The sequence below is a fragment of the Macrotis lagotis genome, chromosome X (genome assembly GCF_037893015.1).
Source record: "Macrotis lagotis isolate mMagLag1 chromosome X, bilby.v1.9.chrom.fasta, whole genome shotgun sequence".
Lineage (NCBI taxonomy): Eukaryota > Metazoa > Chordata > Mammalia > Peramelemorphia > Peramelidae > Macrotis > Macrotis lagotis.
In genome coordinates this window covers 289,731,997-289,749,970 of record NC_133666.1, presented here as the reverse complement: position 1 = coordinate 289,749,970, position 17,974 = coordinate 289,731,997, and the positions used below count along the sequence as shown (strand labels likewise).

The 17,974-nt window shown below is 37.9% G+C and overlaps 1 protein-coding gene across 7 annotated transcripts in view; it reads left to right on the top strand.

Moving 5' to 3' along the window:
* The window catches only part of RAI14 (retinoic acid induced 14), a 171,920-nt gene that overhangs the window by 26,143 nt on the left and 127,803 nt on the right, over positions 1–17,974 (top strand). For 4 of the 7 annotated variants that reach the window (XM_074202443.1, XM_074202442.1, XM_074202437.1 and 1 more), the window contains exon 1: positions 16,858–16,932. Coding sequence is in view for 3 of the 7 variants with exons in the window: in XM_074202440.1 (XP_074058541.1) it covers positions 16,897–16,932 (36 nt within the window). In the remaining 4 variants the exon portion in view is untranslated. Of the gene's footprint in view, positions 1–16,850; positions 16,933–17,974 lie in introns of those variants that run through there. The other 3 variants (XM_074202440.1, XM_074202439.1, XM_074202438.1) reach the window with 1 other exon arrangement.

Sequence of the window (17,974 nt, the reverse complement as noted above, 5' to 3'; positions counted from 1 at the left end):
TAAGGTGCAACTTACTGAAACTTTTGGGGGCAGGGTGGTATAATGAAAAAAACCTCAAACTTGGAAATGGGAAATCTGGGTTAGACTGCTGTTGTGATCTTGATCACAGAACCTTTCAAAGTTTCCTTTTCTTCACAAGGAAAATCAGGAAACTGATTCTTGTACTTTATAAGATGAATGGCAAGAATTAAATGAGAAGAGATGTATCAAGTTCTTTGTAGTTAAAAACAATTTGATTTTGACTTGATGTTGCAGTATTAGTAAATGACAAAGAGAAAACTAGAATCAGATCCCTCAGTCTCAGATCCCTCTAACAGGTTGCCCATTGTGCTTTTTCTGAAATCTTACAACATTTATTTCAGACCACATCTTTTAATAAATGTTTATACTCACTCAGTAGCATTGAGCATCTACTATGTGGCCAGGTAGTATGTTAAGCACTGGAGATATAAAAATGTAAAAAATTGTTCCTGCCCTCATGGAGCTTTCAATCTAATTGGGGTTGAGGGTTTACAGATTATGTTGTCATTTGTTTGCAACTGTCTCAAACTGAGTTGCATTGCTAGAAAAGGAATTATCAAAATTGAATTGTTGGGGACAGCATGAAAACAAACTTATACAAAACATGCTATAATCAAGATAAACAGGAAATAATTAAAAGAGGTAAGACATTGGAATTTAGAGGGCTTAGGGAAGGCTTAATGTAGAAGGTGAGATTTTAGTTGGAACTTAAAAGGAAGTCCTGGGGGAGAGCCAGAGAAAAATACCCAGGGTGAAGAGATGGAGTATATTGTTTGTGAAACAGTCTGTAGGCCAGGCCAGAGTTACTGGATCAAAGAATACAGATCTGGGTGTAAGGAATAAGTAGACTGGAAAGGTAGGAAGGAACTAGGATATAAAGCACTTTGAATGCCAATCAGAGCATTTTATATTTGACCTTGGAAACAATAGGAATATATACACAACTTTATTGAGTAGGGGGAGAGTGACAAGGTCAGACCTGCACTTGAAGACATTCACTTTGATGGCTGAATGAATGGAGGATAGATTGGAATAGGGAGAGGTTTGAGGCAAGCAGACTCACCAAGTATCATAGTAATAGTTTAGAAATAAGGTGGTGAGGGGCTGCACCAGGGTGGTGGCAGTGTCAGAGGAGATTTATACAAGAAATATTGCAAAGGTGACATTGGACAGACCTTGGGACGCGATTAGATGGAAAGGGAGGTGAAGTGAGAGATAGTCCAGGTTGACTCCTACATTGTGAGCCTGAGAACTGGGAGGATGGTGTTCTCTACAGGAATAGAAAAAGGGGCTGGGGGGAGGAGGGAGGTTAGAGGAAAAAATGAGTTCTGTTTTAGATATGTTGATTTTAGGATATCTGTTGGGCATCTAGTTTAGGATGTCTCAAAAGCAGTTGGAGATGCAAGATTGGAGGCTGGCAGAGAAGTTGGTACTAGATTTATAAATAGGAGAGTCATCAACATAAACATGGTAATTAAATCCTTGGGAGCTGGTGAGATCACAAAGAGAGGTAATAGAGAGGGAGAAGAGAAGAGGGTCCTGAACAGAACCCTGAGGGACACCTCCTGTTAGAGGATGTGATCTGGAAGAGAAAGATCCAGCAAAGGAGACAAGCAGGAGTTTCTATTTTTTCCTCACATGAATTGATGAGTTTTTAAAATATAACCTTAATTTCTGCATGTCTTTTCTGTCCTTCGCAACCTGAACATCCTTTATAACATAAAATTTAAAAAATCAGACCCTGACAGAGTCTGACAACATAAGCAGTATTCCATACCCCCCCCCCCCCCAGTTTGGCAAAGAGACAAGGGAGGTGACTTCCTCAAGGACAAGTTTCAATAAACTTATTAATTTTTATCGTGTTTTTTTGTGAGGTGCTGGAAATACAAAGACAAGAATTAAATCATTCTTAGTCTTAAGGAATCTATATTCTACAGAGAGGGATCATATATGTATAAGTATATGTATGTGTGTATATATATATATATAAATAAATGTATATATGTGTATGTGTATATGTGTGTGTGTGTGTGTGTGTGTGTGTGTGTGTGTGTGTGTGCATGTATATCTCTGTCTGTCTAATGTTTGTGCTTCATTCTCGAGAAGATCCTGACAGCAGGGATGTGATGCCATGACAAGCACATGAATTGGATTTGAGTGAGGGTATGCAGGGCTAGATCACCAGCCTCACTTTCTCCTCCAGAGCCATTTAAGATCCAGTGACCAGATATGAATCAGGAGGACTGGAGATGACCCTGGATATGAGTGATCAGGGTTAAGTGACTTGCCCAGGATCACACAGCTAGTAAGTGTCTGAGGCCGGATTCAAACTCCTGCCCTCCTGATCCAAGGACAGTGCTCTCTAAAATGTATCACCTAGCTGCCAATATATTGAAGTATACAAAAAAAAATACTAGATAATGGGGCAGGGGGAGGAGTTCTGGAAGATTAGGAAAGGCTTCATGCAGAAAGTAGTCATTGAACTTCTGAGGAAACAAAGGATTCTATAATGGGAGGGTAAGCAGATATATACTCCTTGTCTTGGTTTTGAATTATGGACCAGTTTTTAATTGCAGCTGGAATATAAACTATTCCTTGGGCCAGGGTCAGCCAATATCTTTGGTTGTTTCTCCTTTGACAACACAACTCCCCGGGGGATAACTTTAGTCCCTTCTAAATCCTCTATATTACAAAGAGAGTGAAAGAACTTATAAGCAAGGTCTGTCTCCCACCAGGGAATCAGAGAATACAGGCAGTTTTCAAGCTGTATAATCAGGTAACTTCTAGGACAAAATTTTTTCAGTTTTGTAGTATCCAAGTAGGAAATTTAGGAAGACCATACAATTTATAAGTTGAGCTTCTTCCTTAAGAACGCAAGTATTTTCTTTTTATAGTTTTTAAGAAAGTCCTATCTCTACTGCAGAGGTTATTGTTTCTATTATTTGAGGTCATTTCAGGAACTAGAGGGAGATTTTAGCAAGTCTGTGATCTAGTCCTTCACTGGACTCTTGGGGGTTAGCACCAGCAATGCATTTTAGTATTCTGGTATAGCTGGGGGGGGCTTAAGCAATTCCTGTAATTTCCTTTGATCCTCTAATCCTAATATAATTCAGTGAAAGGTTTTGTTTTTTTTCCCAATATTTTATTAATTTCTTGTGTTTTTTTGAATCTCAGTATGATACTGTAATTTGGAATATGTGCATATTTATAGCCACCATCTGTGTTGCCTCCATGGTTGAATCTTTTGCCCAATTTGACTGAATTTCATTTGCCTGTTAACTCTTGGAAGAGGGAAATCACCTCCCCACCCCATCTTTACTTTTGCTGTAGAAGTTGACCTTAAAATTGCATTAGATGACCATGTTGTTGGAAATTCAAAATTAATTCTTTAAAAATCACTTTATTATATGTAGTAGTAACACTTCTTTTATGCTAAAAATATGGAAACAGCAGGATGCTCTTATTATGTACCCCATTCCCCCTCTTGGTGAAGTAGTTCCTACTTCCTTGAGGACAGCATTTACTTTCTCCTTTCTTGAAAGGCTCTTTAAATACAATCAAAGAGGTGGGAATTGTGTGATTAATTACTTGTCATCCTTTAAGATTTAATGGAATAGGAATTCACACCTCTTGAACTGCTCTTGCCCAGCCTTCATTTAGAATTTTAAGGTTCCAACTTTACCTTACTACCTCCTTAGGGGAATTTAGAGGTGGGAAGGAAGTTGGATATAATTTAGTCTAATCCCACCTCATAATTTTACAAAAGTAAGAAACTATGGATCAGAGAGATAAAGACATTTGACTGACCAAAATCATTCTTCTGAGATTTGAGTTGGGATTTTGATTGACTCCATATTTAAGGGTCTTGTCATTCTATTAGAACTGGGGGAAAAAAACTTATTTTTCTCTCTCTCAAAATGAGGAGCAGAGGGATCTCTGTAAATTGCAAGTAAATTTGATTAACTACCACCAATCTGAAGAGAATATATGGAGAATTTTAAATCACATCCTTGGCTAAACTTGGATGTGTTTGTCAGTAATCCTTAGTCACCATTGAAATCAAACTTCTTAGAAAATAACTTTCAGCTATGGCACCCTGACAGGTTTTGTAATAAGCTTTTATCTTTACTGTGACTATAGAGTAAAAGGCTTGTTCTGAATCCAGCAGATGGTAAAAAAATCTGCTTTTATCCATCATGCTTCGAAAGTATTTAGTAGAAGCCTTTGTAGTCTAATAGTACAGATTTTTCACATATCTAGACTTGGGTATCCTAGTAAAACCATCTGTAGTGAAACTATACTTATCCCTTCCATATCTCAGAATATTGTGGGTCGGCACAGGAAATTAATGATAATTGCTAAGTTTTGCAGAAAAAAATTAGAAGCTCAGAAATGTATAAAATATATGAATAGCATTGTATAGTTGTAGTTTAATATAATAATTGGTTGGGAGGCAAAATTTGGATGAAGATAGGAAGAGGATCAGGACAGAGAAGTGTCATGAAAACCTGAGAATAAAGAAGAGGCTATCAAACAACAGGACAATGTCAAAAGCTATAGAGAGGTCAAGAAGGATGTTGTTAATATTGAAAGAGAACCAGTGACATCACAAAGGTGATATCTTGATTTTTGACTGAATTGGATTTAAGTGATGCAGAGCTTTGAAGTCATCACTGCCATTCTTCCTGAGTCAACAAAATGAAGTGCAGTGGCCAGGATGCAGTAGGTCAGGAAGGTTGAGGATTAAGTAAAGATTATTAGATTTGGCAAAGAAGAGATCCTTAGTGACTTTGGAAAGAGATTTTTGGTTGAATGAAGTAAAAAACCATACTTCAGAAAGTTAAGAGAAATAAGAAAACAGGAAGTGGAGGCATGAATTGTAGACAGTCTTCTCAAAGAGTTAAGTTTGCAGGCAAAAGTAAAATTTAAATTTGTTTTTAAAATTTTAAGTTCCATATTCTGCCCCTCTCTCCCTCTCCTCCCCTTTCCCCGAGAGGGTGATCCATTTGAAATAGGCTGTACATGTGTAATCATATAAGACATAGTTCCTTTACTCATTAACACTCCCCCCCCCCCATTACTGCAGAGAACACAGTTCTCTTAGACTCTCAGGGTCACAACCTAGCAGTCATCCTGGTCTCCTCATTTCTCTTACTTCCCATATCCAGTCTGTTGTCTGGTCTTGCCAGTTTCAGTTTTGCAAATCTCTCCTTTAAACCCCCTTCTTTCTTCTGCCACTTGCTATCTCTAGTGTGGACCATCATATGGAAATGGAAATAGACTTCTGGGTTACCTGTATGGAAAAAAGAGTAGGAGGAGACCACGCAAGAAAGACACTGGTGAGGATAGTAGGAGAGAGATGGAAAGGCTGGCCCAGAGTACCTGGGGGGCTGCATGGGGGTGGGGTGGGGTGGGGTGGGTGGTGGGAAGGGAATAGACATGATGTTAAGATCCAGGGCTAGAAATAGAATAGAAAAGGGAATTAGGGAAAGCAAACTTGTTTTATTGGTGGTTGAGATTAGCCTAATAAGCAGAAGTACTTTGACAGAAAAATTTAGATGTAACTTTCAGAAAAGAAAAGCTATCATTTTATTGACAACCGGCTAAATCATTAATAATTTGTTCTAGGGCATTTTGTATATATACATGATTACGTCTTGAGGCATTTTTAATCTAGTAAAATCCCAAATAGAATTTCAAACTTCAAAGAAGAAAACTCTTCTAACCTTTTCTTAGTTCTGGAGCTAAGAGCCTGAAATCTTTTTAAAATCATCTTGTAGTATCTTGGTCCCTTAATCTTGAAATTTAAGATATGGAATTACCAAGAAGTGTTTTTTTTTTATTAAAGATATTATTTGAGTTTTAAAATCCCCCCCATCTTACTTCGCTCCCACCCCCCCACCCCCCACGGAAAGCAATCTGTCCGTCTTCACTTTGTTTCCATGTTGTACATTGATCCAAATTGAGTGTGATGAGCGAGAAATCATATCCTTAAGGAAGAGACAAGAAGTCTAAGAGGTAACAAGATCAGACAATAAGATATCTGGTTTTTTTCCTAAATTAAAGGGAATAGTCCTTGAACTTTGTTCAAACTCCACGGCTCTTTATCTGGATACAGATGGCACTCTCCTTTGCAGACAGCCCAAAATTGTTCCCGGTTGTTGCACTGAGCAAGTCCATCAAGGTTGATCATTGCCCCCATGTTGCTGTTAGGGTATACAGTGTTTTTCTGGTTCTGCTCATCTCACTCAGCATCAGTTCATGCAAATCCCTCCAGGCTTCCCTGAAATCCCTTCCCTCCTGGTTTCTAATAGAACAATAGTGTTCCATGACATACATATACCACAGTTTACTAAGCCATTCCCCAATTGAAGGACATTTACTTGATGTCCAATTCTTTGCCACCACAAACAGGGCTGCTATGTATATTTTTGTACAAGTGATGTTTTTACCCTTTTTCATCATGTGTTCAATGTATGGAGCCAGGAGTGGTATTGCTGGGTCTAAGGGTATGCTCGTTTTTGTTGTCCTTTGGGTGTCTAAGAAGTGTTTTTAAAGATAAAAATGAACCATTGTGTTTCAGAATGATACCCATCTTGCTTAGTTAAGAGTAATCATCCTGACTACATTAATTTAATTCCCTTGAGAACTTTTTGGAATCACTTGCTTTATTTACTAATCACATGAAGATAAGAGTATGTCATCTCTACTCCCATTCCCAGAATAATACCTGTTCTCAAACTGCTAACATCAGCAAACATAACTCTCCAAACAAGTTGCTATCAAACCCCAACCTACATGAGAAATGATGATGATGATGATAATAATGACAATAAAAAAGTGACCACCTTACATATAGTTTATTTTCTCATAGTGGAAAAGTCTGTTCATAGCACATTTTATTTTTCCAATAGGTTTTATGAGGATTTAGGTGGTGAACTTCCTTAGGTGCACTAGGAAGGTAACCCTAACTCTTGACTATCCAAGAACTAATTACAAACTGGTTGATTGTTCAGATCTTTCTTTCTTTTGCTTCCTACACCATCTAATTGCTTGGATTTTGACCCCTCTTCTTCGGGCTTGCTCTTCTACGAGAGAATATCCATAGGGAAGAGATGAAATTTAACCCAAGAATTATTTTCTATTTGTTAACTTAGATAAAAGAATAAGATATTATACAGTTATAGACATTTCCTTTTTTCTGTTCCTCCTTATATACCCCAGTGTGGAGCGTGAACACAGAAAATGATTTATCCTATAGATTAGCTCAGCTTGAACTTGAAGCAGGCTAGGTTACTCTCATCCTTCTTTGCCAGCATCTAGCGATAGGGAGGGTGGCATGGATGGGGTGGAAAGTTTGTGGGGAGGGGGTTCCCCCCACACACACACACCTGTGCCTGTTGTCATGGCCAGAGAGCTGATCCAAGAGTCAGGAAGACCAGAGTTGAAGTCTTGTCTTTGTCTGGCACTGCTCATGTGACCTTAGAGAAGGCACCTTCCCCATAGTGTGTGAGGCAGTTCTCTTGAGACTCTTTAAATTGCAGGGCAGATGCTGATCTGCATCAGTCAAAGAAGTTTCCTCACTGGGAACCCCCAATGTCATCACTCTCACAGGTTTAGTTCCATTTTACATCGAATTTAAGTTGATAATGCCTATCAGTAATTGCATGAAAGCACACATGTGTATCTTACCCCCAAATATAAATGATACTAACTATATAGGGATAGACTGTCTGAAGGATTAATACTAAATATATTTACATATATATGTATGTGTGTGTATATATATATGTAATATATTATATAATCAGTGTTTGAGATGAGAAAGGTAGGTTTCATCTAGAATAGAGGCAGCCTTGTGGTATAGTAGATAGAAGACTTGGCCTGGAGAGTCAGGAAGTCTTGAGTTCAAATTTATCTCAGATGTTTACTAAGCTTTGTAACCCTAGAATATTATTTTTTTAGAAAGATTTTATTTATTTTCAGTTTTACAATTTTCCCCTACATTGTTTCCATGGTATATATTGATCTAAGTTGAATGTGATGAGAAGAAAGAAGTCATATCCTTAAGGAAAAAAAAATAAAGTATAAGAGATAGCAAGATTACATAATAAGATAATGAGGTTCCCCCCCCCAAATTAAAGGTAATAGTCTTTAGGCTTTGTTCAAAATTCATAACTCTTTCTCTGGATACAGATGGTATTGTCCATTGCAGATACCCCCAAATTGACTCTAATTGTTTCACTGATGGAATGAGCAATTTCATCAAGGTTCATCATCACCCCCATGTTGCTGTTAGGGTGTACAGTGTTTTTCTGGTTCTGCTTATCTCACTCAGCATCAGTTCATGCAAATCCTTCCAGGCTTCCTTGAATTCCCATCCCTCCCTTTCTCATAGAACAGTAGTGTTCCATGACATGCATGTACCACAGTTTGCTAAGCCATTCCCCCAGTTGAAGGACATTTACTTGATTTCCAATTCTTTGCCACCACAAACAGGGCTGCTATGTATATTTTTGTACAAGTGATGTTTTTACCCTTTTTCGTAATCTCTTAAGGGTATAGAACCAGTAGTGGTATTGCTGGATTAAAGGCTATGCACAATTTTTGTTGCCCTTTGGGCGTAATTCTAAATTGCTTTCCAGAAAGGCTGGATGAGTTCACAGCTCCACCAACAATGTAGTTCTGGAATTTGACCACAACATTCCTTGGTGTTTTCATTTTAGTATCTCTTTCAGGAGGGGATTGATGTATTCTTTCAATAACTATTTTGCCCTCTGGTTCCATGATACCAGGGCAGCTTTCCATCACTAAATCCTCTAATATTAAGTCCAGACTTTTTTTTCTCTTCAGTGTTTTCAGGAAGACCTATAATTCTCAGGTTGTCCCTTCTCGATCTATTCTCAAGATCAGTCGTTTTACCAATGAGGTATTTTACATTTTCTTTGATTTTTTTCGAATATTTTGGTTTTGTTTTATAGATTCTTGCTGTCTCATGAAGTCTTCAGTTTCCACAGACTCCATTCTTTTTTTTTAAGAGAATTTTTTTCATTTGCCTTTTGAAACTCCTTTTCCAATCGGTCAATTATATTTTTGAAAGAGTTTTTCAATTGACCAATTGAGGTTTTGAGAGAATTATTTCTAATTTGCATTTGTCCAATTGTATTTTCCAAGGATTTGGTTTTTTGTTGCAAGTTATTAATTTTCTTTCTCAGATTTTCCAATTGATTTTTAAATTCCTTCCTGATTTCTTCAAGGAAGTCTTTCTGTGCTGGAGAACAGATCATATTCTCTTTAGAGGTTCTAGGTCTCTCTGAGTTAGGGTCTTTTCCTTCTAGGAATTTTTCTGTGCATCCTCCTTTCCACTGGCCTTTCTTCATTTTCCAAGATCTTGTGTTGGAGAGGGGCTGGTTTTGTGTTGAGATCCCTAGAGGCTTTGCAATGGTTTAGTAACTCCCAAGTGGGCAGGCCAGTAGGTTGTATTGGTTGCTCTCTCTGGAGTGTCTGTGACCTTGATTTGAGGCCCTCTCCCTTGACCTAGAGGGGAGTGGTTGAAGCTGCTGAATGCTTTTATTTTTGAACAGTAGTGGACTTTGCCCTAGGGCAAGGTAATTGCTCTCCCTATTCACAGCTGAGGGATCTCTGCTGCTCACACCTGAGCCTGGGGCAGAGGTGGATGTAATTGTGTTTGTTCTGGGAAGAGGCTTCTGCTGAAATGAAGGTATGGACTCCAGACTAGAGGAACCCAGGGATCAATGTCTTCAACTCTCCCACACTGGAACTCGCCTTCCAACCCTTCCAGCAAGCTCCAGATAGTCAGTGCCACAACCAATGCCTCTGCTCCCCAGTTGCCCCATGTCTCTGTGGCCGATTAGGTTGGACCCTCTTTTAGGCTCTCACCCTGTCCTGTGCTCCCAGCACAGTCCACCCTCTGTACCCACGATCATCCACGATCTGGGAAGACAAACCTTGTGTTAGATGTTCTTCCCCTAGCTTCTCCTTTTTATGTTTTGTTGATAGGATTTCTGTTAAGAGCTTTGTTTCATATTGTACCTGTCTTCTCTCTGTCATCTTGGCCCCATTCCCCTAGAATATTATTTTAGTCTGTTTTGCCTCAATTTCCTCATCTGTAAAATGGGGATAACAAAAGCACTTACCTCCAGAGTTGTCATTAGACTCAAATGATGTAATAATTGTAAGTACTTAGCACAATGTCTATTTTTTCTCACATACCAGGAAATAATGAATAATGCAGTTTTATTTAATGTATTAGAAGCAACATAAACTCTCCACTATGAAGTACTCTTAATTTTTTTTTAATATAGAATGTAAAGATTGGTGCCTTGGAATATTCTGTCCCCTCTGTCTTATTGATAGAATGGCAAGACAGGATCTGAGGCAAGACATTTCGTAACCCGTTGAGAGAACTGCAAAGTATATAACTTGCAAGATATGGTATTGTCCAGTGATATTGTATTGTTCAGTGGAATGAAAGTACAGTTAATTTTTTTAAAAATATTTTGTGTTAATCATTCAATATCCATGCCTCCTTACTCTTCCAACCCAGCCTCCTTCCCATGAAAAACACAAGAACAAAATCCATTTATTCATAAAAAGTTAAAAGAGCAACTTTCTATATTGTCTATGATCAAAATAAATTTGTCTCAGCATTCTGAATCCTTTACCTTTCTATCACAAGGTTGGTCACATGTCTCATAATTGGTCTTATGAAATCATGGTTAATTCTTATAGTGATAAAAGTTCACCGCAGTAGTATTTTATCACATTTATAGACCATAACCTGTTCATACATTCCCTGATTTATGAGTCCCTCCTCAGATTTCCCTTCTTTGATACCTCAAAAAGAGCTATAAGTATTTTATACATCCTTAGCATTCTTTTTGCTTTTGACCTGATATTCAGATGACAATGAGGTTTAAGTGTCAGTTGCTTTCTTCACCCCTTCCTTGAGTGCACAGAAGTCTACTTGTTTATTCTGATTATGTGAGATTCTTTCTTCTAACCTTCCTCTCCCTTTTTGTGTGTACCTTCTCTTAATTTATTTAAAAAGATTATCAAAACATAACAGAATCACTTCAAGGAATTTTCTAATTGGAGTCCCTCAATGAACTCCAATGATGATAGGGTTCAGAGGTTATTCTTATAATTGTCTCCCATACTGTTATTCATCATGTTTACTTTTTTTATACTTCCCATCACTCCTGTGTTTAAACATTAAAGTTTCTTTGTAGCTCTAGTCTTTTGACAAGGAATGTTCAAAAGTCCTCTATATCAATAAGTCAGTTTTCCTCCTTTTGCATTTTTCTCAGTGTTGTTTGATTGTTATCCTTTACTGTGAGTCTCTTTTTTTTCTTTTTACTCCTAGAACATGCCATTCCAGGTTCTTTACTCCTTTAAAATGGTGACTGTTAAATTGTATGTGATCCTGTCTGTGGACTTCACAGCACTAAAATTCTTTTTTTTATGACTGCTTACAGTATTTTTTTCCAAAAGCTCCACATGTTGGCTATGATTTTTGGATATATGATATATTTGGATATGAATATTTTGGAATATTCCTGTTAGGGTATCTTTTAGGAGATGACCAAATGGATTCTTTAGTCCTACTCTGCCCTCTGGTTCTAGTAGTTCTGGGCAGTTATCTTTTAAGTTTTTTTGAAATATGAACTCATTTGAGGGGATCTGTTTTCCATTTGTTTATTCTTTAAGATAACTTACATGTTTTTTCAGCCTTTTGACTTTCTTCTTATATTTCTCATTGACTGATGGAAGTGTTGGCTTCTAATTGGTTCATTCTAATTTTCAAGTATAAGTTGCTTGGGCAAGGTTTTACTACTTCTTGTGTCAGATCATTAATTTTCTTTACAATTCTTTGTTTCATACCTCTCATTTCTTTTTCAATTTTTCCCCCCCTCAAGTATTTTCATTCTATTTATAGAAAACATTTTAAACTATCTTTTAATTCTTGCTTATGCTCTTTCAGGAATTTTAGCTGAGTTTGAGTTTAGGCTGAATTTTTCACTTGTGGATGTTTTGGAGTCACACTTTTCTACTTTGTGTCTTACCACCAGAATAACTCATTTTCTGCCTATTCTTCCAAACTACTTTCTGACTTTGAACTTGATGTTAGGGCTGGGTTTTGTCACTCTTCCAAAGGGAAGTTCTGGGCTAGTTGTGCTACTGCTTTCTTGGGGTATTGAGTATTGCATTATTCTAGGATCTCAGAGATAGACTGGGAACCTGTTGTTAATGCTCCCAAAGGGGTATGATCCAGGGCATAATCCGATTGTTACCTTCCTGGTGGAGCCCTTTTAAGTTCCAGTCCCTGGGTTTGGGATGGTGCAAAAGGAGATGTTGTTGGATTCAGCCTTTATCACCCAATTGGAGAGCTCAGTTGTTTCAGGTCTTCTCAGTGGTGTTGGATTCCTGCCCTGGATGTTCCTCTGCAGATGCTGGAAGTAAGATCCTGCTCTGAGCCACTTTATTGCTACAGCTGGCTTCTTACCTTCCTCCTTTCTTCATTCACAACCCACAGTCTCCCTATCCAGGAATATCATTCCCTGTTCAAGTCTTCTTGTCTGTCTACCCTGGATCTTGAGTTTTTATAAATAGGAAAAATCAATTTAAGTCTATCTATAATGAGTGAAGATATATTAGCATTCAGCATCCATTGACTCTGAAATCAGAAGATAGGTAGCTATTGATGCTTTTTGCCTAGCTGTCCTTGGGCAAACTGTTTCACCTCTTTGGGCCTCAGTTTGCTCATCTGTAAAATGAGAAATGGGGAAGCTCTCAGTAAAACTGCCAGTCTCCATTACAATTTTCTAGTATGGATCTAGGATGTTTTCTTGGTCTAGTGAATTTCCCCTAACTGGATCCTGAAGTGTCCACTCCAGGGATGTTGCTGTTCTGACCCTTCCCCCAGTGTCCATAGACCTTCTCCCTGTCTTTCTTTTTAAGATGAGTTCATAGTGAATTTCAGGATTTGGGTTAGGGTGTTTTCTTGATCCGTTTGGAGAGAAGTTTGTGCAGGGGCATTTACCATATTGCTGCCTAATATTTGACATAATAATGACTTTGCTCCCACATGTTTGTTTCTCTTTTACCTTCTTATTAATTGTTAAATCCAGATCTTGTCATAAGAAAAGGTGCTATAATGAGAACAAAGGCTGTATAATGAAATTAAGTTTTAGTGAGGGGGTTATCTTTTGACTTCCTCACTGTGACCACAGCTGGAAGGCACCTTATTTACTTCCTCTATATTCCAGATCATCAATATGACTCAGGTTTATGGGTGACCTCAAAAGTAATTTTTAAAGTAGTCACTTATTAGCCAGAGTAAACATTTGATTGAGATCAGTTCTGAATTGGAATCCTAGAGCCTAGGTATTGAGCAGTAAGGGAATGTGCCAGCCAATCTAGTCCAATCCCTTTATTTTACAAATGTGCAAACTGAGGCCCAGAGAAGTGAAACAGTTTGCCCAAGTTTAGATATGCAGAAAGCACTGATAACTACATATCTTCTGACTCCAGAGTCAATGGATGCTGAATGCAGAACCTTGTCTATTTCATTTATTACAGGTTGAGTTAAATGAAAATAAAAACTCATAGACTTTCTAAAAAGCTTTGTATTGTAATTAGTTTATCACTGTTAAAACTTTTTAAAGCTCCTTAGGAAATGAATTGTGGATTTGCCATATCTTTTGGTTGTACTCAAAAATTGTCTCATGCTTGACTTTCCATTCTTTCCTGTCCTTTTCTTCCTGATCCCCCCCCCCCATCCAGTCAGCTGCAGGTTCTGACATTTCTATTTATTTTGATGATTTCCTCCTTTATTTTATTTTGCTATTCTGAGTTTAAGAATTCTCTCTTCCCCTTCCCCCCCCAAATAAAAGCAATTTGGGCTTCCTTTTTTTTTTCATTCTTTAAAAAGTAGGCATATGGGTGCCAGGCTGATGTCTTCCTAGTCACTTTCTTTTTTTAAATTTTTTTTAAAGATTTTATTTATTTTGAGTTTTACAATTTTCCCCCCTAATCTTACTTCCCTCCCCTTACCCCCTCCACAGAAGGCAATTTGTGAGTCTTTACATTGTTTCCATGGTGTACTTTGTTCCAAATTGAGTGTGATGAGAGAGAAATCATATCCTTAAGGAAGAAACATAAATTATAAGAGAAAGCAGGATCAGACAATAAGATATCAGTTTTTTTTCCTAAATTTAAGGTAATAGTCCTTGGTCTTTGTTCAAACTCCACAGTTGTTTCTCTGGATACAGATGGTATTCTCCATCGAAGACAGTCCCAAACTGTCCCTGATTGTTGCACTGATGTAATGAGCCAGTCCATCAAGGTTGATCGTCGCCCCCATGTTGCTGTTAGGGTATACAGTGTTTTTCTGGTTCTGCTCATCTCACTCAGCATCAGTTCATGCAAATCCTTCCAGGTTTCCCTGAAATCCCGTCCCTCCTGGTTTCTCATTAGAACAATAGTGTTCCATGACATACATATACCACAGTTTGCTAAGCCATTCCCCAATTGAAGGACATTTACTTGATTTTCAATTCTTTGCCACCACAAACAGGGCTGCTATGAATATTTTTGTACAAGTGATGTTTTTATCCTTTTTCGTCATCTTCTTCAGGGTATAGACCAGTAGTGGTATTGCTGGATCAAAGGGTTTACATATTTTTTGTTGCCCTTTGGGCATAGTTCCAAATTTCTCCCGGGAAAGGTTGGATGAGTTCACAGCTCCACCAACAGCGACATTTCTATTTTTTGCAGCATCTTTTGAATATGGACTTTTTCTTCTCTGAGCTTGCCACAGCCCTGGTGAGGTCCCTTCATACCTGGCTTATTGAAATAGCCAGCTGATTGATCTCCCCATCTTGAGCCTTTCCTTATATTAGTCTATTCTCAGATTTCAAATTGATCTTCCTAAAGTGTAGTAGGTCTGTTCATGTTTACTCAGTAAACTCCAATGGTGTCTTAGAATGTCTAGGATCAAATTAAAAATCCTGTTTGACTTTAAAAACCCTACATAACCTGTCTCCTTCCAGTCTTCTAATAATTTATTTAGCATTACTTACTTCTATGTCAAACTGAGATCTGGGAAAGACCTCAGCTGAAAAAGGCCTAGGTCTCCCACTGCATCTGGGACCATCTCCTGTCATCCTCCAGGCCACCTCATGGTGGCCATCTGACCTTGGTGACTTCAGAGAAGATAATGAAGCTGGTGACTTTGAATAGCCCTTCTTCACTGAAATCCAGTTCATTTGCAATTCATTGCATCACTTTCCTGATGTCCTGGTCCTCTTTCAAATGATGCCTTACCTCCCCTCCATGCACTCTGCAATCCAATGGCTGTTCATGAACATCATACTCTTGACTTTAGACATTTTCATAGATTGTTTTTCCATGCATGGAATTTTCTTCCTCCTCATCTTTGTCACCTGACTCACCTAGCTTTCTTCAGTTCCCCTCTAAAATTCAATACTTTACGAGAATTCTTTCCCAACCTGCTTTGCTGCTATTGCCTTCCTTTTAAGATTACTTCCAATTTGTCCTATATATGTATTTATGTGTGTGTGTGTGTGTGTGTGTGTGTGTGTGTGTGTGTGTGTGTATCTAGTTGTTTTCATGTTGTTTCCTCCCCTTCTACTGGTGCTTTTTGAAGGCAAGTGACTTTTTTTTTAATCTCCACTTAACCTAGTAAGGGATTAATAAAATATTTGTTGACTTGAAAACAGAATGACCCAGTTGGATTGGGGGGGGCGGGCTGAGGTGAAGTTGGCCACCTACTTTGTTCATAACATTGCTTTTATCTCCGCCTCTCCTAATTACATTGTATAGAAGGAAGACTACAATCAGATCAGGAAAGAATGGAATCTGGAATACAACCCTCTTTACTCCCTTTAAAGAAAGAGAACTGATTAATTCTAATACTAGGAATGGGAATTTATATACATATATATATATATATATATATATATATATATATATAGAGAGAGAGAGAGAGAGAGAGAGAGAGAGAGAGAGAGAGAGAGAGAGAGTGAGTTATATGAATGGGAATAATAATTTGCAAAAACTCTTAGAAATTTTGTTTCCCTATTTCTTTGTGTTGAATACGAAGATTTGTTTTTTTCTATATTGGCTTAAATTCCTGCTGTGTTTTTGTTTACAGAAACATTGGTGAATTTCTTTACACAGACTAAAGTCTGACCTTAAGATTCACTGAAGTTTTGCAATGTTGACCTGTGAGTGTGTTGTTCAAGGGAAATCTCCCTGAAGTCACATTTTAGGTAGCTGTTGTGCTTAAGATCAGGAGGGCAGCTAGGTGAGTTTCTGAGTGGAGTATTTGATCTGAAATCAGGAAGATCTGAAATCAAATCTTACCTTACATATTTACTTGTGTTGCCAGGCAAGTCAATTAACTTCCCAGTCTCAATTCCTCTTCTGTAGAAATGGAGGTAACAACAAAACCTTAATTCACAGGATTGTTGCAGTAATCAGATACTATATGTAAAACAGGTTTTGTTTTTTTTAAACTTAAAATACTATATAAATGCTAGCTGTTTATCTGACCAAACCTTTGGCAAAAAAGTTGCCTAAATTGATGGTGGGGGATTCTAGTGGATCTTTAAATTTTTAGTAGACTTTAGGATCTTAAGGGGTAGGTCCAAGCAATAATATGAAAGTGGAATTTCCCAGGACAGGAAAGAGACAGAGAGAAATGTGGTCTGACCTGGGGAAGGTACAGATGGTGTTTATTTGAAATCTTAGAAACTTACTTTTTCCTTTATTCTTTTACTTAGGTGTTGAAAAATTTCTTCTTACTTTGGAAGGCTGAATGGACTAAACATGAAGAGCTTGAAAGCAAGGTTCAAGAAGAGTGAAGTAAGTAATCTATGACTCACAGTCTGCCTGTTAGACCTCTCTTCACTTGTGTGGTAGGCCTAGTGCTTCGCTACCATTGCAATAAGATTTTAGGTTAATAACTACAGAGAACAGATGCACTGCCACCCCACTCCCTTAATCTCCAACTCTTTCAATGCAAGGTTTTTGACTGGCATGTTGAATTTTTTTCTCTTTGAGAATGTGGCTCTCCTAAGCTTTCTTAGACATAGGGTCTGCACTTCTGTACCTTATGAGAAAAGTTGGAAAAGTGCCACTGTTAAAAGGAAGAAAGGAAAAAAGGCAAAAAGACTGTGGGAGCCCCTTTTTTAAATTGAAGCTCTTTTCTTGGAAATAGATTGATGACTGGAATGTCAGAAACCCTTGGTCTGCTTTCAGCCTTAGCCAAAAAAACCGAAGTTGGTTTTATTCCATCAATTTATTATAATTAGTCACAATTAAATATACCAAACACAATCCTGATTTTTGCTTAGCACATCTTATTCCTTCCCCATTGTCCCTCATAAAACCTAACCAAATCAACAACAACAACAACAAGAAGCCAAGGTAGTGAATTGGCCATCCTGCTAATGTGAGCCCCAGTGAAGAGAATAGGAAATAAATGATTATTCATAGAGGGATTAAAATCAATAACATTGTTAGGATGCCCATCTGACACCCTGTCTACCTCTTCTACAGATTGCATTCTAAATATCTTGAACAGAATTGTTGGTTTGGTGCGGGGGGGGGGGGGGGTGTCTATGGAAAGGAATTAGATGGTAACTTTAGAACAAGAGGCTTGCTCAGAAGTCTTTTATCTTTATGTAAGATGTTTGTAAACCCTGGATTTTTTAACTTTACCATGCATTGTATTTGACAACTTTGTATAATTGCATGTATGCAATAGGTGGAGACTAGTATTTTTGTGGCTGATGTGCCATATGCAAACCCTTCTTTGGCAGTAGACTCTCCCCTCAGGCTAGATTATGACATGTTGTTTACAGATCCTATGGAGACACGGTTTGCTGGGAAACCACAAAGTATC